The sequence below is a fragment of the Trichoplusia ni genome, chromosome 1, assembly GCF_003590095.1.
Source record: "Trichoplusia ni isolate ovarian cell line Hi5 chromosome 1, tn1, whole genome shotgun sequence".
NCBI classification, from domain to species: domain Eukaryota; kingdom Metazoa; phylum Arthropoda; class Insecta; order Lepidoptera; family Noctuidae; genus Trichoplusia; species Trichoplusia ni.
In genome coordinates, this window is record NC_039478.1 from 1453128 (window position 1) to 1474485 (window position 21358).

The 21358-nt window shown below is 37.9% G+C and overlaps 1 protein-coding gene across 13 annotated transcripts in view; it reads right to left on the reverse strand.

The window, feature by feature from the left end:
- LOC113503568 (titin-like) overlaps nucleotides 1-21352 on the reverse strand; it is a 50204-nt gene extending 28852 nt beyond the window's left edge. For 8 of the 13 annotated variants that reach the window (XM_026886074.1, XM_026885694.1, XM_026886002.1 and 5 more), the window contains exons 1-11: nucleotides 21105-21352; nucleotides 20299-20348; nucleotides 19695-19780; nucleotides 18902-19122; nucleotides 18440-18514; nucleotides 17884-17988; nucleotides 16734-17722; nucleotides 16522-16582; nucleotides 16235-16267; nucleotides 9214-15093; nucleotides 4978-7890 (exon numbers count right to left, since the gene is read on the reverse strand). In XM_026886074.1, coding sequence (XP_026741875.1) covers nucleotides 4978-7890; nucleotides 9214-15093; nucleotides 16235-16267; nucleotides 16522-16582; nucleotides 16734-17722; nucleotides 17884-17988; nucleotides 18440-18514; nucleotides 18902-19122; nucleotides 19695-19780; nucleotides 20299-20348; nucleotides 21105-21345 — 10654 coding nt within the window. In that variant the 5' untranslated portion in view covers nucleotides 21346-21352. The remainder of the gene's footprint in view (nucleotides 1-4977; nucleotides 7891-9213; nucleotides 15094-16234; nucleotides 16268-16521; nucleotides 16583-16733; nucleotides 17723-17883; nucleotides 17989-18439; nucleotides 18515-18901; nucleotides 19123-19694; nucleotides 19781-20298; nucleotides 20349-21104) is intronic. The other 5 variants (XM_026886415.1, XM_026886258.1, XM_026886139.1 and 2 more) reach the window with 5 other exon arrangements.
- Between the last annotated feature and the right edge of the window lie 6 nt (nucleotides 21353-21358).

Sequence of the window (21358 nt, forward strand, 5' to 3'; positions counted from 1 at the left end):
TTACCCGCTTTGTGGTCTTGACCGTCTTCACGTCACCTGTTTCAGTGCGGATTTGTGAGATTTGTACTGTCTCGGGAGTTTCCTCTACTACTTTTGCAAAGTGTGGTTCGTGTGACTGTATGAGTGGTGAGGTCATGTCATCAATGAGTTCTTCTGTTTTGTGTACTGTTGTGATTGGTGTAGATGCATCTGTTTGTTCTGTTGTGATTTGTGTTGTTTCGAGTTTGGGACCTACCTTCTTTTTGATAATGCGTTTTGTGATCTTTTTGTGTGTTTTCTTACCGTCTGGGGTGACAGACTCCTCTACTGTTGTTTCTTCGGGCAACTCGATGGTTTCCACAGGTTTCAGCTCTTCGACGTCTTCAGGGGCCTTGTCCTCGGTAACAGTGACCGTGGTTATGGGAGCCTCGTCATCTTTTTCGATCGTTGTTATCTCGGTGACTTCTTGTTTCGGTCCTTTCTTCTTCTTGATGACTCGCTTGGTTGTCTTGACGGTTTTTACATCTCCAGTTTCGGATCGAACTTGTGTGACTTGCACTGTTTCTGGAGTTTCCTCGACGACTTGGGCCTTGTCCGGCTCTTGTAAGTCTTTCAAAGGAGTGACAGTGTCGTCCGTCAGCTCTTCTGATTTGTAAACAGAGACGACCGGTTGTTGATCGTCTTCTTGTTCAGTGACGATTTCTGTGGTTTCGACCTTTGGACCGACCTTCTTTTTGATGACTCGTTTGGTCACCTTTTTCTGTTTTGGCTTACCATCGGGAGACTTTGTTTCTTCGACTGTGGTCTCCTCGGGAAGCTCGAAAATCTCATCGGGTTGCAAGTCTTCCACGTGTTCTGGAGTGTCCTCAGTTACTGTGACTGTTGTAATAGGAGCTTCATCATCTTTTTGGATCGTGGTTATTTCAGTGACCTCCTCTTTAGGCCCCTTTTTCTTCTTTATTACCCGCTTTGTGGTCTTGACCGTCTTCACGTCCCCTGATTCAGTGCGGACTTGTGTGATTTGAACGGTTTCCGGAGTTTCGTCGACGACTTTGGCGTAGTCTGTAGGTTGAGAGTATTCGAGAGGTGTAGTGGTGTCATCGATGAGTTCTTCTGTTTTGTGTACTGTCGTGATCGGTGTTGAGTCGTCTGATTGTTCCGTTGTGATTTGCGTTGTTTCAAGTTTTGGACCTACTTTCTTTTTGATAATGCGTTTTGTGATTTTTTTGTGTGTTTTCTTACCGTCTGGGGTGACAGACTCCTCTACTGTTGTTTCTTCGGGCAACTCGATGGTTTCCACAGGTTTCAGCTCTTCGACGTCTTCAGGGGCCTTGTCCTCGGTTACAGTGACCGTAGTTATTGGAGCCTCGTCATCTTTTTCGATCGTTGTTATCTCGGTGACTTCTTGTTTCGGTCCTTTCTTCTTCTTGATGACACGCTTGGTTGTCTTGACGGTTTTTACATCTCCAGTTTCGGTTTGAACTTGTGTGACCTGCACTGTTTCTGGAGTTTCCTCGATGACTTGGGCCTTGTCCGGCTCTTGCAAGTCTTTCAAAGGAGCGACAGTGTCGTCCGTCAGCTCTTCTGATTTGTAAACAGAGACAACCGGTTGTTGATCGTCTTCTTGTTCAGTGACGATTTCTGTGGTTTCGACCTTTGGACCGACTTTCTTTTTGATGACTCGTTTAGTCACCTTTTTCTGTTTTGGCTTACCATCTGGAGACTTTGTCTCCTCAACTGTGGTTTCCTCGGGAAGTTCGACGATTTCGACGGGCTGCGTGTCTTCCTCGTGCTCCGGAGTGTCCTCGGTTACTGTCACTGTTGTTATAGGTGCTTCGTCATCTTTCTGGATGGTGGTGATTTCAGTGACCTCGTCCTTTTTGCCTTTTTTCTTCTTAATTACCCGCTTTGTGGTCTTGACCATCTTCACGTCACCTGTTTCAGTGCGGACTTGTGAGATTTGAACGGTTTCCGGAGTTTCTTCGACGAATTTGGCGTAGTCTGAAGGTTGAGAGTATTCGAGAGGTGTAGTGGTGTCATCGATGAGTTCTTCTGTTTTGTGTACTGTCGTGATCGGTGTTGAGTCGTCTGTTTGTTCTGTTGTGATTTGTGTTGTTTCGAGTTTGGGACCTACCTTCTTTTTGATAATGCGTTTTGTGATCTTTTTGTGTGTTTTCTTACCGTCTGGGGTGACAGACTCCTCTACCGTTGTTTCTTCGGGCAACTCGATGGTTTCCACAGGTTTCAGCTCTTCGACGTCTTCAGGGGCCTTGTCCTCGGTTACAGTGACCGTAGTTATTGGAGCCTCGTCATCTTTTTCGATCGTTGTTATCTCGGTGACTTCTTGTTTCGGTCCTTTCTTCTTCTTGATGACACGCTTGGTTGTCTTGACGGTTTTTACATCTCCAGTTTCGGTTTGAACTTGTGTGACCTGCACTGTTTCTGGAGTTTCCTCGATGACTTGGGCCTTGTCCGGCTCTTGCAAGTCTTTCAAAGGAGCGACAGTGTCGTCCGTCAGCTCTTCTGATTTGTAAACAGAGACAACCGGTTGTTGATCGTCTTCTTGTTCAGTGACGATTTCTGTGGTTTCGACCTTTGGACCGACCTTCTTTTTGATGACTCGTTTAGTCACCTTTTTCTGTTTTGGCTTACCATCTGGAGACTTTGTCTCCTCAACTGTGGTTTCCTCGGGAAGTTCGACGATTTCGACGGGCTGCGTGTCTTCCTCGTGCTCCGGAGTGTCCTCGGTTACTGTCACTGTTGTTATGGGTGCTTCGTCATCTTTCTGGATGGTGGTGATTTCAGTGACCTCGTCCTTTTTGCCTTTTTTCTTCTTAATTACCCGCTTTGTGGTCTTGACCGTCTTCACGTCACCTGTTTCAGTGCGGACTTGTGAGATTTGAACGGTTTCCGGAGTTTCTTCGACGACTTTGGCGTAGTCTGAAGGTTGAGAGTATTCGAGAGGTGTAGTGGTGTCATCGATGAGTTCTTCTGTTTTGTGTACTGTCGTGATCGGTGTTGAGTCGTCTGTTTGTTCTGTTGTGATTTGTGTTGTTTCGAGTTTGGGACCTACTTTCTTTTTGATAATGCGTTTTGTGATCTTTTTGTGTGTTTTCTTACCGTCTGGGGTGACAGACTCCTCTACTGTTGTTTCTTCGGGCAACTCGATGGTTTCCACAGGTTTCAGCTCTTCGACGTCTTCAGGGGCCTTGTCCTCGGTTACAGTGACCGTAGTTATTGGAGCCTCGTCATCTTTTTCGATCGTTGTTATCTCGGTGACTTCTTGTTTCGGTCCTTTCTTCTTCTTGATGACACGCTTGGTTGTCTTGACAGTTTTTACATCTCCAGTTTCGGTTTGAACTTGTGTGACCTGCACTGTTTCTGGAGTTTCCTCGATGACTTGGGCCTTGTCCGGCTCTTGCAAGTCTTTCAAAGGAGCGACAGTGTCGTCCGTCAGCTCTTCTGATTTGTAAACAGAGACAACCGGTTGTTGAATCTCTTCTTGTTCAGTGACGATTTCTGTGGTTTCGACCTTTGGACCGACCTTCTTTTTGATGACTCGTTTAGTCACCTTTTTCTGTTTTGGCTTACCATCTGGAGACTTTGTCTCCTCAACTGTGGTTTCCTCGGGAAGTTCGACGATTTCGACGGGCTGCGTGTCTTCCTCGTGCTCCGGAGTGTCCTCGGTTACTGTCACTGTTGTTATGGGTGCTTCGTCATCTTTCTGGATGGTGGTGATTTCAGTGACCTCGTCCTTTTTGCCTTTTTTCTTCTTAATTACCCGCTTTGTGGTCTTGACCGTCTTCACGTCACCTGTTTCAGTGCGGACTTGTGAGATTTGAACGGTTTCCGGAGTTTCTTCGACGACTTTGGCGTAGTCTGAAGGTTGAGAGTATTCGAGAGGTGTAGTGGTGTCATCGATGAGTTCTTCTGTTTTGTGTACTGTCGTGATCGGTGTTGAGTCGTCTGTTTGTTCTGTTGTGATTTGTGTTGTTTCGAGTTTGGGACCTACTTTCTTTTTGATAATGCGTTTTGTGATCTTTTTGTGTGTTTTCTTACCGTCTGGGGTGACAGACTCCTCTACTGTTGTTTCTTCGGGCAACTCGATGGTTTCCAAAGGTTTCAGCTCTTCGACGTCTTCAGGGGCCTTGTCCTCGGTTACAGTGACCGTAGTTATTGGAGCCTCGTCATCTTTTTCAATCGTTGTTATCTCGGTGACTTCTTGTTTCGGTCCTTTCTTCTTCTTTATGACACGCTTGGTTGTCTTGACGGTTTTTACATCTCCAGTTTCGGTTTGAACTTGTGTGACTTGTACAGTTTCTGGTGTTTCCTCGATGACTTGGGCCGTGTCAGGCTCTTGCAAGTCTTTCAAAGGAGTGACAGTGTCGTCCGTCAGCTCTTCTGATTTGTAAACAGAGACGACGGGTTGTTGATCATCTTCTTGTTCTGTGACGATTTCTGTGGTTTCGACCTTTGGACCGACCTTCTTTTTGATGACTCGTTTAGTCACCTTTTTCTGTTTTGGCTTACCATCTGGAGACTTTGTCTCCTCAACTGTGGTTTCCTCGGGAAGTTCGACGATTTCGACTTGCTGCGTGTCTTCCTCGTGCACCGGAGTGTCCTCGGTTACTGTCACTGTTGTTATGGGTGCTTCGTCATCTTTCTGGATGGTGGTGATTTCAGTGACCTCGTCCTTTTTGCCTTTTTTCTTCTTAATTACCCGCTTTGTGGTCTTGACCGTCTTCACGTCACCTGTTTCAGTGCGGACTTGTGAAATTTGAACGGTTACCGGAGTTTCTTCGACGACTTTGGCATAGTCTGTAGGTTGAGAGTATTCGAGAGGTGTAGTGGTGTCATCGATGAGTTCTTCTGTTTTGTGTACTGTCGTGATCGGTGTTGAGTCGTCTGATTGTTCCGTTGTGATTTGCGTTGTTTCAAGTTTTGGACCTACTTTCTTTTTGATAATGCGTTTTGTGATTTTTTTGTGTGTTTTCTTACCGTCCGGGGTGACAGACTCCTCTACTGTTGTTTCTTCGGGCAACTCAAAGGTTTCCACAGGCTTCTGCTCTTCGACGTCTTCAGGGGCCTTGTCCTCGGTTACAGTGACCGTGGTTATGGGAGCCTCGTCATCTTTTTCGATCGTTGTGATCTCGGTGACTTCTTGTTTCGGTCCTTTCTTCTTCTTGATGACACGCTTGGTTGTTTTGACGGTTTTTACATCTCCAGTTTCGGTTTGAACTTGTGTGACTTGTACAGTTTCTGGTGTTTCTTCGATGACTTGGGCCGTGTCAGGCTCTTTCAAGTCTTTCAAAGGAGTGACAGTGTCGTCCGTCAGCTCTTCTGATTTGTAAACAGAGACAACCGGTTGGTGATCGTCTTCTTGTTCAGTGACAATTTCTGTGGTTTCGACCTTTGGACCGACCTTCTTTTTGATGACTCGTTTAGTCACCTTTTTCTGTTTTGGCTTACCATCTGGAGACTTTGTCTCCTCAACTGTGGTTTCCTCGGGAAGTTCGACGATTTCGACTTGCTGCGTGTCTTCCTCGTGCACCGGAGTGTCCTCGGTTACTGTCACTGTTGTTATGGGTGCTTCGTCATCTTTCTGGATGGTGGTGATTTCAGTGACCTCGTCCTTTTTGCCTTTTTTCTTCTTAATTACCCGCTTTGTGGTCTTGACCGTCTTCACGTCACCTGTTTCAGTGCGGACTTGTGAGATTTGAACGGTTTCCGGAGTTTCTTCGACGACTTTGGCATAGTCTGTAGGTTGAGAGTATTCGAGAGGTGTAGTGGTGTCATCGATGAGTTCTTCTGTTTTGTGTACTGTCGTGATCGGTGTTGAGTCGTCTGATTGTTCCGTTGTGATTTGCGTTGTTTCAAGTTTTGGACCTACTTTCTTTTTGATAATGCGTTTTGTGATTTTTTTGTGTGTTTTCTTACCGTCCGGGGTGACAGACTCCTCTACTGTTGTTTCTTCGGGCAACTCGATGGTTTCCACAGGCTTCTGCTCTTCGACGTCTTCAGGGGCCTTGTCCTCGGTTACAGTGACCGTGGTTATGGGAGCCTCGTCATCTTTTTCGATCGTTGTGATCTCGGTGACTTCTTGTTTCGGTCCTTTCTTCTTCTTGATGACACGCTTGGTTGTTTTGACGGTTTTTACATCTCCAGTTTCGGTTTGAACTTGTGTGACTTGTACAGTTTCTGGTGTTTCTTCGATGACTTGGGCCTTGTCAGGCTCTTGCAAGTCTTTCAAAGGAGTGACAGTGTCGTCCGTCAGCTCTTCTGATTTGTAAACAGAGACGACGGGTTGTTGATCATCTTCTTGTTCTGTGACGATTTCTGTGGTTTCGACCTTTGGACCGACCTTCTTCTTGATGACTCGTTTAGTCACCTTTTTCTGTTTTGGCTTACCATCTGGAGACTTTGTCTCCTCGACTGTGGTCTCCTCGGGAAGTTCGACAATCTCGACGGGCTGCATGTCTTCCTCGTGCTCCGGAATGTCCTCAGTTACTGTCACTGTTGTTATGGGTGCTTCGTCATCTTTCTGGATGGTGGTGATTTCAGTGACCTCGTCCTTTTTGCCTTTTTTCTTCTTTATTACCCGCTTTGTGGTCTTGACCGTCTTCACGTCACCTGTTTCAGTGCGGACTTGTGAGATTTGAACGGTTTCCGGAGTTTCTTCGACGACTTTGGCATAGTCTGTAGGTTGAGAGTATTCGAGAGGTGTAGTGGTGTCATCGATGAGTTCTTCTGTTTTGTGTACTGTCGTGATCGGTGTTGAGTCGTCTGATTGTTCCGTTGTGATTTGCGTTGTTTCAAGTTTTGGACCTACTTTCTTTTTGATAATGCGTTTTGTGATTTTTTTGTGTGTTTTCTTACCGTCCGGGGTGACAGACTCCTCTACTGTTGTTTCTTCGGGCAACTCGATGGTTTCCACAGGCTTCTGCTCTTCGACGTCTTCAGGGGCCTTGTCCTCGGTTACAGTGACCGTGGTTATGGGAGCCTCGTCATCTTTTTCGATCGTTGTGATCTCGGTGACTTCTTGTTTCGGTCCTTTCTTCTTCTTGATGACACGCTTGGTTGTCTTAACGATTTTAACATCTCCAGTTTCGGATCGAACTTGTGTGAGTTGCACTGTTTCTGGAGATTCCTCGATGACTTGGGCCTTGTCAGGCTCTTGTAAGTCTTTCAAAGGAGTGAAAGTGTCGTCTGTCAGCTCTTCTGATTTGTAAACAGAGACGACCGGTTGTTGATCGTCTTCTTGTTCAGTGACGATTTCTGTGGTTTCGACCTTTGGACCAACCTTCTTTTTGATGACTCGTTTGATGATCTTCTTCTGTTTAGGCTTACCGTCTGGAGACTTCGTCTCTAGTACAGTCAAATCTTCTGGGAGCTCGACAATTTCAACAGGTCTAGTTTCCTCGGTGACTTCTTGCGTATCATTAAGTGGCGTGAATTTATCCTCGGTAACCGTAACTTTTGTCTTAGATCTTATCGTTTTCTTACTTTCTTTTTTGTTTTTGAATTCCAAATTTACAGTTTCGTCTATATCGTGAAGCTCTTCGATTTGAACTTGATTTTGCATTTTAGGTATATGTAAAAATTCATCAGGCATTTCTATAGTGCTTTTTTCATTGATATTAGTTTCAGAAGTATCATCTCCTTCATATTCTTCAATATTTAAATCATGGCCTACATCTTTGTTTGATTTACTTGGTTCTTCATCCTCTAAAGTTTCTTCAATTACTATATCACCTTCATTTTCGTCATGTTGTGTCCTTTTCTTTTTTCTGATTATTGTTCGTTTTGTTTTTATTTGTATTGGTTCAGCATTTCCTGGTGCTTGTACAAATTTTGTTACTATTTCTTCACTTTCTTCAATATCAGATGATTTTGGTGAAGTGTGACTTAGTTCTGAAAAATGTTTGTTCTGTGATTTAATCCTGCGGTATTAGATGAGCAGTGTGATCAGGAATAATACGTTTAAATACCTCATGTAACGTGATTTGTTTTTTTTTTGTGCAGACTAGGTATAAAAGAACATTTGTGCAATGTAAGTTATGAGGGTTCTGGGCTGTTCATTGGCAAGAAATAAAGCGTGTCCTTAAATTCGTAGAGTGGATTTGTGAAATAGACTTCAAAAGAGGTAGGCGGGAAGTAATTTATTCAAATTAATTTGGTTTTATTTCAATGCTATTACCTCCGAATTCGAAGTAGTGTCGTGTAGTGTAGGAATGTGTGAAACAAGAATTTAAAATTGATTTATTATTTTTCTCCTCTTCTATATTTAATTGGTTGAATAATGGCACGACCAAAAAATTCTATCTGGTGACTTCTTATAATCCGTTAAAATCGGTGCAGGTTTAAGAGTCAAAACAGAATCGAAACTAAGACTTACATAATCTTCGAGTAAAAAAAATGTACGTAACAAGTTAAACTTCATCACTAAATGTTTAAACCTAACATTGTTTACAACATAAGTAGGATTTAGATAGGAAACAATATATATACCGGATAAAGGTATGTGCAGTGCAGTACCTGCATTTCTTCGTAAGTTATTTCGCATTTCTTCGATATCTGATTTTGTTTACCATTATATCGTTTTTCAAATTACCTACGTAGAAAACTATCAATAATGTTTTCAATAGCTATAATAATTATTAGACTTGAAAACCCAAAAGGCAGACAGATGGAGTTACTTCAGCATTATAAATATACCGTGGTTCCGCTCGGCTTGCTTTTCTCCCAAGGCAAGTAACAATACAAAAACAAGGCAAGTAAATTCGAAAGTACATAAACTTTTTTTAAAGATAGATCTGACAAATGCATCAAAAAATAAAAATTCAATCAATCCACTCCAATCAATTAGCGTATTCAAACAAACAAACTTTTCTCAAATTATATTAGTAGGTATGAACTGTATGGACTAGTACTGATGAAGTTCCAGCTAAATTTATTGGGTCCCTGAAAAATAATACGACAGTGATTGCTGGACATGACGGACGGACCGCCTTATCTTCAGAATGTAACTTTACTGAAAAATGTCACATTTAAATATATTCGAAAATACAGATTGAAAATTGTTTTGCGTTTTATGTATAAAACATAAAACTATCTTTTAGTTATAAAGGACGGTTTGAAAACTTTGTCTATCACGTTTGCTTATCTAGTCAATCAAAACAAAAACAATTTATTTTGTATTGACATTAAAAATATATATCAAAATACTAAACTTACCAGTAAACTCTGTCTCTTGTTCTGTAATCGAAATTTCATGAAGGTCCTCATCGGCCGTGCTCACTTTGCTTTCCATTGTAACGGGTTTCTTTTCCGTATATGGTACTGTTTGCTCGTTCACGAATTCAGACGTTATTTTCACCTCGTTGGCGATTGTAAGACTTTTTCTTGTTTTTTGTGATACTGGTTCTGATATACTTAATTCACTTTCATGTTGAAGAATCTCATTGTCTGTAATTATTAGTGGTGTTACACTAGTTGAAATAATTTTTGTGGTCTCAGTATGTGTTTTAGGTGTTGTCAATTCTTTTACTTGAGTTTCTGTAACGTTTTCCGTGCATTGTACATGTGTTAAAGTAGTTACAGACTTTTCAGCTGTTACAGGTTTTAATTCATCAGATTTGAAAGTGTGTGGTGAATCTTCTTGTGTGATTTCATTAACTGTAATGCCTTCCGTTGTATTTAAAGTAATAGATGCTTTTTCCATAGATGTCGGTTTAGTTAAGTCCATGTTAACTTCACTCTCGTGAATAATTATAGAACTTTGACTAATAGGACGTATTTCAATATGTTTACCTTGAATATTTACTTCATCGCGATCTTCGGGTTTTAACAATGTCACATTTTCGTTTGTAATTGTTTCAGTTTGCTCAATAGGCTTCATTTCAAGTAATTGCTGTGTTACTTCTTTTGTTGAATCTTTATTTAAAGTAATGTCCTGAGGCGCTTCTTGAATAATATTTTCAGAAATGGTAAAGGCTTTTAAAGTTTCCACATCAAAACTAGCCTTATTCAATTCTGGCTTAGTGAAATCAGGCAAGTCTTTGAGATTTTCTATAATTTCAGGTTTAATGTTAGAAACTTCCTGATTTATGAACTGACTTTCATCAGCTATTTCGGGCTTTTGTTTAGTTGATTTCTCAAATGATTCAGGTTTTTCTTCTGCTACTATTTCCAATTGTTGAACAGATTCCATTTTTGTTATATGTGTTTCTGCAGTTTTATATGTTTCTTGTCGGTTTTCAAAATCTTTTGAGGTTTCTACGGTTTGAGGTTGCATGCTAATAAGTTCTTTTAGCGTTTCTTGCTTTGTTGTCGCTTTTTCATCTCTAGTAATCTTTTCTTTCATAGACTCAAATTCTTCCATTATAACAGTTTCTATTGTAGTTAAATGGTTTACAGGACTCATATCAATTTTTGGTTTTTCACTCATCAACACATTGCCAGAAGGCATATCTTTCTCTTTCTCTCTAACTTCTGTATCCATAATGGTAATGTGATGTTTAGGCTCAAGCACAACTTGTGAAACTTCTTTGGATGGTACTTTTTCTGTCGTAAGCAATTCCTCGGAATCTTTCGGACTTACTTCTTCTACTTGTATCGGAATATTTGGAACAATAACTTGTTCAGTTTGTTTAAGTGATTCCAATGGTTGAGTATCCAACACATATTCTTTCTCCGTTGTTTCCACTTGGGTGACTGTAAGATGTTGTCCTACTTCTAAATTGACTTGGGGAACCGATTCTTTATGCTTATCAGTTTGTTTTAATTCGGTTGGCCTCTCTTCAGTTTCTGTTTCTTGCACAAAAAGTGGTTTTATTGCTTCTACTGTTATATCACTTATTTCTTTTTTTCTACTTTCCTCTGATTCTAAAATATCTTCAAATTCCGATGTTTGTAAGATTTCTACATTTATATGTTGATGCGTTGTTAGACTTACATTGTTTTTGTAGGACTCCGGTAATTTACTCTTTATTAATGATTCTTCTTTTTCACTAACAACAGTTTCATCAACACATACACTGGCTAACAGTGGAGTATCGACGGAAGGTTGAATTGTTTTCACCTCAGGCAAAGTTTCCTTAAAAGTTTCTTCCCTCTCTGATGACGTAACTTGAGTAACGTTAACATATTGCTTACCTTGGAAACTTAAACTAACAGTTTCACCTCTAATTGATGGCGCCGAGTCCAATGTTTTTTCCGATTCAGTAACGTAAATCTCAGTAACATCTACTGACTTCTGCTCTTCAATGGAACCTGTAGGCTTATGAACCGTAAGTTTGTTTTTTTCATAGATATCTTCCACTTCTCCAATAAATGCCACTGATTTTTCAAGTGCTACTTGCGTGCCGTGTGTTGTCATGGCAGTAGTAGGTATTGTTTTAAGCGAAGGCATATCTTCAACATCTTGGCTTACAAGCACTTCTGTGTTCTGAATAGATAGCTTTTCGCTTACCGATGACTGAGCAGTAGTTGAGAAAGGTTCTGGCAAATCATTTAAATTGTCTTCCCTTTCTATAGTTTGTACTTCTGTTACTTCTTTAGCTGCGACTTCAATAACTTTTTGAGTTGCTTTGCGCTCACTAGTTTGTATTTCAGGAATACTTGTTTCCTTTTCATTCACCAAAGTTTCAATTCGTTCTATGTGCTTCTTTAATTTGTCTTCTGATAATAAAGCTTGAGTAGTTTTTGCTGTATTTCCCTCGAAACTTTCAACGTTACTTGACGCGATGACTTCAGTATCAATAGAACTGCTAAATGGAACAAATCCAATCGTTGCGTCACCTTTTGGTTTCGATGTTTCTACATTGAAATCCTGTTCTTTATCAATGATTTCAGTGTAGCTAGTTATGACAGCTTCTGTTTCCAAAATGTTTCTATTTATTGTTGAGGAGATTGGAGTTTCTTTCTTTAGTAGACTTTCACTTTCACCAAGAATAACCTCAGTTTGTTCAAATGTATTTTTAGAAATTGGGGTAATGCTAGATTTTTGTAACACGACTGTTTCGTCTTTAATGTCTTCAGACATTTCATTGGTTAAAACTTCTTCAGTGTGAGCAGTTTTGCCATAAATTTCATCTATTTTCGGTGACGCTTTCTTATAATCTCTTTTTATTTCATTTGTCCCTTCAACATTATCAGAATGCGATATAACTTCTGAAGTTTGTAGGCTTTGTTGAAGAATAATCGACAATTCTGCTTGTTGTTTGTCTGGCACTGTGGTTGAACCTAATAGGTTTTCATTCTCAATTATAATATTTTCACCTTTTTGGGGTACTTGCAAAGTAGACAATGATATATTTGGCTTTATTAGTTTTGTTTCTAAATTCTCTAATTTATCTTCCGAAGAATGAACCATGAGCTCAAGTTGTGATACAGCCTCTGTTGGTATTTGCGCTGGTTTTGCTTGAGCAAATGGCAATTGCTTTTCACTTTCTAAGCTTTCGGGGATCATTTCAGTTTTACGTTCTTCGACTAAAATAGCCTCGTTTGAATCAATATTCAGGCTTGCTAATACCGTATTTGATTTAAGCTTTGAATCAAACGTACTTTCTTTCTCGTTGCAACTTGTAGTACTTACTACAAGTTCCTTGAAAGGAATATTGTGTACATTTGCTTTTTTCCTTTCAGCAATAACACCTTCGTCAGTAAAACCAATACTGGAGTCAACAGTAACTTCAGATAAAACAGCCACAGGGTGCCCTGATATTGATGCTGCAGCGTTGAATGTTAGGAGATCTGATGTCTTAGTGTAATCACTTTCTTTTTCGTGTTGAAGTATCTCGGTTACTTTAACCATTTCCTCGGATGGTATTAACTCCGGAGTTAAGAATTTTAAATCGGGCTTTGCAGTATGAGGCAGTAATGACTGACTATCTAAAGATTCATTTTGCGACACTTGTAATGGAATTAATGTATTTGATGCCACTTGTGCTTCTTCGTAGGTAGGTTTAAATGTATTAAGATTATCCAAAGAATCCCGCGAATCGACTTCCAAAACCACTGCAATTTTGCGGTCGCTATCTATATCAACTTTAGCAAATGTACTTGGTTTTGAAAGTTCTTGCTTAAAATCTTGTTCAGAAACACTAGTTACGATTTCTGTAATGTTTAAGCTTTCTTTACCCGTAAAGGTCGCTTGGGCAGTACTCTGTGAAGTTTTATTTTGTTCAAGCTGCTGGAGTTGTTCTTCAACAGTCGTTTGTAGAACTGTTATTTCTTTTTGTAAGTCCCTTGAAACCGAAGCCAGTTCAGTTACATTTGGCTTATGAGGCAAGAACTCAATTTGATCAGCAGTATTAACTTCTTCTGATAACGGGGTTTTTAAAGGATTTAAAGGTGCTGTTTGTGCATGCATTGTTTCGGGTATTTTAGGCAAGTTTAATTTATTTTCCGATTCAGACGACTCTGTTTCTGTAACTGTTAATGGTATATTTGGAATAAGCGACGAAAGAACATTTTCTGTCTTTCTTGATTTGAACTCTTCAGCTGATTCTTTGTCATGTACTATGGGATACATCACAATCTTTGCCTTCTCTGTTATAACTGTTTCCGTAGCAGATTCCTGTGCAGCTTTTTCAAATAACTTAATGTCACCAGTTGAAGTCATTTGCATTGTTTCTGAAGTGATGAGTGGTTCAAGAGCTTTTAAATCTAAGTCAGCAGTAGCTGTTAATCTGTCGTCTTTTAAAATCAAGTCTTTTTCACTTTCGTGTACTTGAACCTCATCGACGTAATTCTTTTCCAAAGCTGAAATTGCAATTGCTGCGTGTGTTCCATGAATTGGGTGTGCTTCTTCTAAGGATTTTTCTGAGTCATGAATATTTGTTAGTAAATTGAATTGATGCTGAAATTCATTTATACCTACATTTGCTTTTTTATGAGGAATAGAGTCAGTTTCGAATTCTGATTCTTTAATGTGTGATGTTGTGACAATGTTACTTAATTCGTTGTGCAGCAGTATGTCTTTGTTTACAGAAACTTGAACTGGCATTTCTTTTGCTGAAAACTCACCCTCCTTTTCATGAAGTTCTTCAACGGATATTACTAAACTGTCTTTAGAAGCAATGTCAACATATGCTTCCTGTGCCGGAGGCATTTTAAGCGCTGATAAAATACCTTCACTCTCCTGGACGTTTGGTACTTGAGTTACTACCTGATTAGAAACTAGGACATCTTTACGTGCCGTTTCAGTGGGTACAATCAATTCTGGATAATATTTACCAGATTTATCCTCGACAAAAACTTCACCAACTTGCAGGGATTCCAACAAATTGAAATTTAGTTTTGAAGTCGCGGCTTTTTCTAAGTTTCCGACTTCAACCGGGCTTTCTTTCATTTCTTCATTAACTTCTAAAACGTTTAATCCCACTAAGGGTGAAAATGTGACAGTTGCATTTGTTGTTTTTGTTGCAGATTCATGGAAGTGTGACTCCTTTACGGACGCAACTTCCTCCGATACATTGAGCGCATCTTTCAAAATGATAGTTCTTTTTGCGTTTTCTGGTTTTTTGTCTTCTTCTTTGAAATCTGATGTGGACATGTTAGGTTGAACTTCACTTGTAACGAAATACTCAGCAGGTACGATTCCTTTGTGTGCTTTGTTTTCAATAGCACTTTTATGAGTTTGATAGTCACCAACTGAGCTATTAATTTCAATTTCTGTTATAAGTAAGGGCTCTAATTCACTTAATGATGGCTTTATAGTTATTTTTGAATTTTCTTTAATTTGTAAGGGTGTTTCTTTCTCTTGTGCTTCCTGCATGTCAGCAATTATAGAATAGTTTGTATCAATTTTAAGATTTGCTGTGACGTCTGTGACCGCCTTTTCAGAAATGATATGTGTTACTTGGCTGGCAGAAACTACTTCGATATTGCTGTCAGAAATATCCGTAGCAATCAGTGTGACATACGGTGTGTCAACTTTCTCTATGTTAGTCGTTTCATCTTCAAGTATGTGTTCTTGTTTTTCCTTAGGTTGTCTAGTGTTTAATGTTTTTATGTTTTCTTCTGTAGATATTTCTTCAATGTTACGTTCCTCAAATGCTATTTTCTGTTTAATGTGTTTTTTGCGTTTGACTTGTTCTTTTTCTTTGAGATCTGTGGAATGATAGTATAGTATAGTGTTTCAAGTGAAAACAATATAACAAAAAATGATATTAAACTTAAAATAAAACAAGTATTCAAAGTGTTTTTAAGAAGCAAAGCAGCCACATTGAGGTAAATAAATGTAAATGTTAATACTTACTTATTTTATATAGCTCGATCACACATCATTAAAACTCTACATTAATTCAAAATGAAGCAAATCCGTGAAGCCATACGCAGTATTTTAAATGCTGTATAGAAAAAATATAGAATGACACACATCTACGCTGATACGACATGTGAAAACACCTTAAGTTATAATAGTGAAATTTTTGAAAATGCATAATTTATACGAATAACTTAATTTTTGGCGCCTTTATTTTAGTGGTAAAAAAAGATATTTTCACATTAGGTTTAATAAACACATGCAAAAGCGTTTTGGAGTTTCTAGGCCCGGTCAGTTTGAATAGTAGATGCTGCTGTTTTAAAAGCTGTTATACTGTTCAGTTTGTAAAATTTGTGTAATATTTTTGAATAGAGAAGGAAAACGTAAATTATACTCGAAATGCATTTCCCACATAATTGAACAAAATCTTGTTTTACCTTAAAACTCCTGCTCACCTTATTAAAGAACGATTTAGAAAAGAATAACCAAACACATAATTTAAAAAAATAACTTTAATAAATGTACATAACATAACCTTGAACATAACATGGAAACAAAAAATAGTTCTTGTATAAAATAAAGACATCTATCAATTTGACAGATTTTCACGTCAGCGCTAGTCGAATAGTGACACGCCAACATGTGCCGCGTGCTGTAGTTCGACCCCCGTAAGGCACAAGCATGATATGTGCCTCATCAAAAAATGCTTTTTCTAAGTCTGGGTGTTCTTTATGTGTGTGATTTTGAATGTTTATGAAACTCTCACAACACAAGGATTCAGTTCCTCAGTTCGAGAGTAGTTGTATTAAACTAAGCTTAGTATCTTTGTTTTGTGTTTCGGCGTTACTTTAAAAGCATACTATATTTAAGCATATATAAGAACAATATTGCTGCTCGTGCTTTTATTTAAGATTCTGAAGCGCGTTAAGCATTCAAAGCATGAGTTAAAGAAGGTAGTTAAACTTTTTTTAATTTTATTGGACTTACCTTGTTTTTCAACTTCCGAGACTTTAGTTGTATCTGTAAAACAATATGCAATTAAAACAATGGTATAGTAACAGATGATTTATTTTGTCAATTAGGTACCTACTATATGACCTATATCTTAAAGAGATACTAGTGCCACTATTATTGAGTGCGCTAGGGTTCTTCGCTTGTCGTTCAAGGAATGAATGAAAGAATTAGACTCATTAGATATTTATAAATATATAATGTGCTAGGGGTTTAGTATTTGAGTGGTTATGATAGAGATCTTAAATAAATGTGGGTATTACCTTTAATAACTGTAGCAGTATGCGTTTCTGCTGTATGTTCAGCAGATGATTCGACAATGACCTGGATAATAACAAAATAATTATGAACTAGGACACACTATCATACGAACAAATAGCTGAATGACAGTAAATTATTTACTATTTTTGCAATGTGTTATTGGGTTTCAATACTGAAATGAAAATCTTCAATAATAATAATGTTTATCAAGTACCTCATGTGCTTCCTTTTGTTCCCAGGATCGTGGTTTAAAATCTTCTGGATACAAATGAGCTATCACTTCTTCAACAGACGAATGTTTCAACTCCACCATTTTCAAGAAAGCACGGAAACCAACTTTAGCTGCAATGACGTCCTCATCTTGGGTGGTTTCTTCGGTAAGTACTTCAGTGATGAGTGCGCCATGGCCCTGCCTTTCCACCAATCGAACTAAAGCTGATTGCGATTGGGGAACGCGTAGAGCAGGGAAATATTGTGAATCGTATAAACTCTCAATCTCTTCTGTTGTTATACCACTTCTCATCATGAAGCCAATTTTGGCTAGCTCACGTAATGGTGATTCACCGGGGCCAAATTCTTTAGCATTAATAACTTCCAACAATTCATTGATCTCTGCTACGACACGTGAATCACTTTCTACCATTTTTATTATACCCTTTTGGGCTTCATACGATTCTTCCAAGGGTTGAACAGTTTCTTCTTTCTCGGTTTGGGAAGATACCAAATAGTCGTGAGGAGTGACAATCGGCTCAGCTTTTTCTTCTTTTGGTTTTGGTTTTGTTTCTTTTTTATCAACCTTCTTATAAGTGGCAACGTCAACAGTTTCCACATGGTCAGCTTCAGAAATAACTGTTTTTGCGGATTTTTTATCAACTTTCTTAATGGTTTTAGGTTTTTCAACAACTGGTGCCTCTTCTTGAACTTCTGTAGCTATTTCTTCTCTTACTACTTGTTTGACAGCTTTGGCAATTTTTTCTTTTTTGTCTTTCAGTTTAGCCTTTCTAGACTTTTCAGCAGCTCCCCAGACTTGTAATTTGGCCTTGGTGATAGCCATTCCTATATCGCTTACTGCTTTGCACATATATGTTCCCTCTAGCTCCTTTACGCATTTTTTGACAGTGCACGTTGTGCGGTTATCCTTATTTTCAATAGTGAACCGTTCATCAGTCCGAATAACTTTATCATCCTTGTACCAAATTATTTCTGAAAATTAAAATATTTGATGCATTAAGTGCAGAAATATGTAGATTTTTTTAATTTCGTTATTAAAATTACCTGTGAATACGGATATAAGTCCGTTATATAATTTAAAAACCTGTTGTTTATTTACTTAGCCTGATCAATGATTTTTATATATTATGTACCTGGAGTAGGATTTCCACTATACACAGCTTCAAAGGTAACCGCTTCTTCTTCATCGACTCTTTCACCTAAGATATCCTTCACAAAGGTTGGTACGGATTGAGTAGCTGGAAAGACAAATTAGAACTTTTATGGTCATTTTGCCGTTATTTTAGTGTTGAGACCAAATACATTAATATGGTAAATTCTTTAACTAATTTAATATTGATATTCCAGATGAAAAAAATCATAGAAATTATTAAATATCAAAGAACTTTCATAGTAGCTTAGCTCTTTTTTACCCCAAAGGGCTGATTTTCATAAAATATTTTACATGTTGTTAACGATGAACTGAATTTTATTCGAATAACTTTTAAAAGAAACGTCCGTTTTATACTAATTTTATACCCCGGTTCTAACACCTTAGGGGTTGAATTAGAAAAAAAATCCTTTTAGGGCTCTTCTAAGTTATAAAAGGATTATTTGTGCAAAGTTTGAAGTTGATATGTCAATCAATCAGGCATATGTCATCATCTCCTTTTAATTACAATAGAAAAATCCATGTGTACTGAACCTTACCTTTTAATGCGGCTTGAAGTTCTTCCATGTGAGTAACCCATTCCGGTTTTCTGTACTCCTTAGTTCCAATTATACCTTTAAAAACATATAACTTGTGAGAACAATTTCATATATAGGGAGTATTTCGTTGTCATCAATTCGAACCTCAATTAATTAATTGATTATTTATTTATTTCAGTATGTTAAGTGTTAAACTAATTTTAAAAACCTGTAAAATCAAGTAAGAAGTGGCTTTTGTTTACATTATAACTGTTAAGTGTAAACAGTAGGTATGTGTTTGTATTTTTTGGGATAGGTAAAGGGAATTTGGGATATTATAAAATACGACTCAAACGACCGTCGAAACCTGTTGAAACTGTAAGCATAAAAAGCATGATTAGTCATTCTAATTAGTGATTATTATTCAATTGATATTTTATACTTTTTACTTTTGTTTCGTTTCTCGTATAGATAAATACTTACTTTCAACGGACAGAGCAGCAATGGTAGAGGTTTCTCCAAGGGCATTGTAAGCTTCGAACACTATTTCCCCAGTGTCATCTTGGTACACTTCAGGTATAATGAGTATCGAGGTACCATCCTCCATTTCCTCAATTTGGTACTCTTGAGACTGAACGATCTCCACACCTTGCTTCAGCCACCTAACCTGAGGTTTGGGCATACCAATGGCCTTCGCTTCCAATCTATAAGTAAATAAATATCAGTTAAAACTATAAGTTGATAAGCGGTAATCTGAATCAATGATATGCAAAACCATTGGAGGGCTAGAACCAATCTGATATTTGAATCTCTTATTATTTTAATGATGGCTTCAATCATGATTTACTTCCGTGCAAAAATGATGAGACATTTTCCTAAAATGACGGTTTGACTTTTTGGAAATAAGTAATTTTGCATCGGTTAGAAAATAAATGACGGACATAAATAAATTCAGTTTCAATGGTTCGTAATAAAATATTTAAAAATATGTTTGATAAACCCCCGACGAAAATACTCAATTAATCAACAAAAAAATAGTAGCCTAAGTATAGCCGAATCGATACACCGGTTTAACTTCTATGAAACCACAAATTATATAAATTAACCGTGACAGTCAACTATTAACACCGCTCATTTTGCGGCGGAGGTCAAGAAGATTCAATTATATTATTTAAAAAAAAGTACAGTATATATTGCAAATAAGATAGCTTCTCAATTTTCTTTCAAGTAATGATAAATCATTATTGGTATTGAAAATGATTAAATGCTTCATTACCTGGTTAGTTCACCTACGGTTGTGGAGACAACTGTAGGCAATGCTTTCACAATACGTGGAGCAAATTCTTCTATGTCACTTGTTTTCTGTAATAAAAATATTTCAGTTATACGAAAAAAATATCAAAAATATAATAATTATATAAATTTGGCACCAGTTAATTCTGAAAATTACAACTTTTCAATATACACCGTGATTTTTTGGTCGTCTTACAAAAGCAGCCCAGTTCATGTATCCAGTGACTAGAACGCGTTCATGATAAAAAAAATAGGTATTTATGAGATTTGAACAAATTTAAAATGCACTTTTCTTTCAATATTTATTATGCAATTCGTAGGTTTTTAGAAACACAGCTCTGTTCAATGGTGAGGGGCGCGGGCGGCATCGTTTTTATCATTTTTAAGAGTATATGTCAGATTTCTCTTGTTTAAATTTTCTTCGTACTTATTATCTTAGTTGATGATAAAAAAATAATAATCGCGCCTCGAGGTATTTTTCGTCGGATACGTGAACTGGGCTTCTTTTGTAAGACGACTAAAAAATCACCGTGCACAAGATAAAAATCTTACAAAAATAATAATATATTTTAAAATAAAAATCATACCTCGTCGCTTAGAATATCTTCCTCTGAAGCACTTGGCACATACTCATAGGCTAGAAAAATAAACATCAAATTATAACAAAACTCCATGATAGTTAATCTTTGACAAGTGCGTTGTTCCGAAGTTTTTTGTGCAATGTTTTCATGTCACATTGTTGCCGTTAATGTGTTATTAAATATTTCCTATCAGTGTTTGCTTAGCCAAATCATAAAATAAATTATAGATACACCCACAAAGTGATGCGACGCAGTTAACATTCATGAAGCTCTCATATCGCAAGCATCTCGACTGAATACTGTTTGGACATCATAATCATAAAATTTTTCGTTACAAAAAAACACAATCTAAAAGCCCAAATTCCAAATGCGTCATGTTGTAGATGAGAAATAGCTCCTATTATCGATATCGCTTAATTTCTTGTACCTCTGACTTATTGGTACTTATTTTTATTTTTTATAATTAGATGCTTCCTTCTGGAACTATTAATACACAACTGCAAGTACTTTTTATCCCCATTTAGAGTAACTCATATCAAGGACGTGGCATTTATTGTATAAGATGCCACGCTGTTCAGGGCATTATTATGACGACCTTTTCTGAAAACACCTAAGAACTAAGGATGATACTTTAGGCTAGCTATAAAATCAACATACAAACTTCAAATTGTTCTACAGATGCATGGCAAGTGTGGTGAATGTTAATCATACATATTTGAAGTAAATAGATGGAAATAAATCATACACTCCTTTTAAATAGTCATGCACACTACTGTTACATGCAATTATGAAAGTTGAATTTTCGTCACTACCTTCAATGTAAACCGTACATTCACAGTTACAACTTCCATATTCATTGGTTGCTACACAGGAGTATGTTCCAGACATTTCAGGAAAAGCTTCTTTTATGCACAATTCACATAATCCTGATTCTTGTCGGGCTACTGTTATATCTCTAGCTCTTTGAACAGATTCACCATCATGATACCAATCTATATGCGGCCAAGGCTGGCCCTCGATTATACATGAAATTTTAATTGGTTCCCCATCCATTACAGTAACAGAT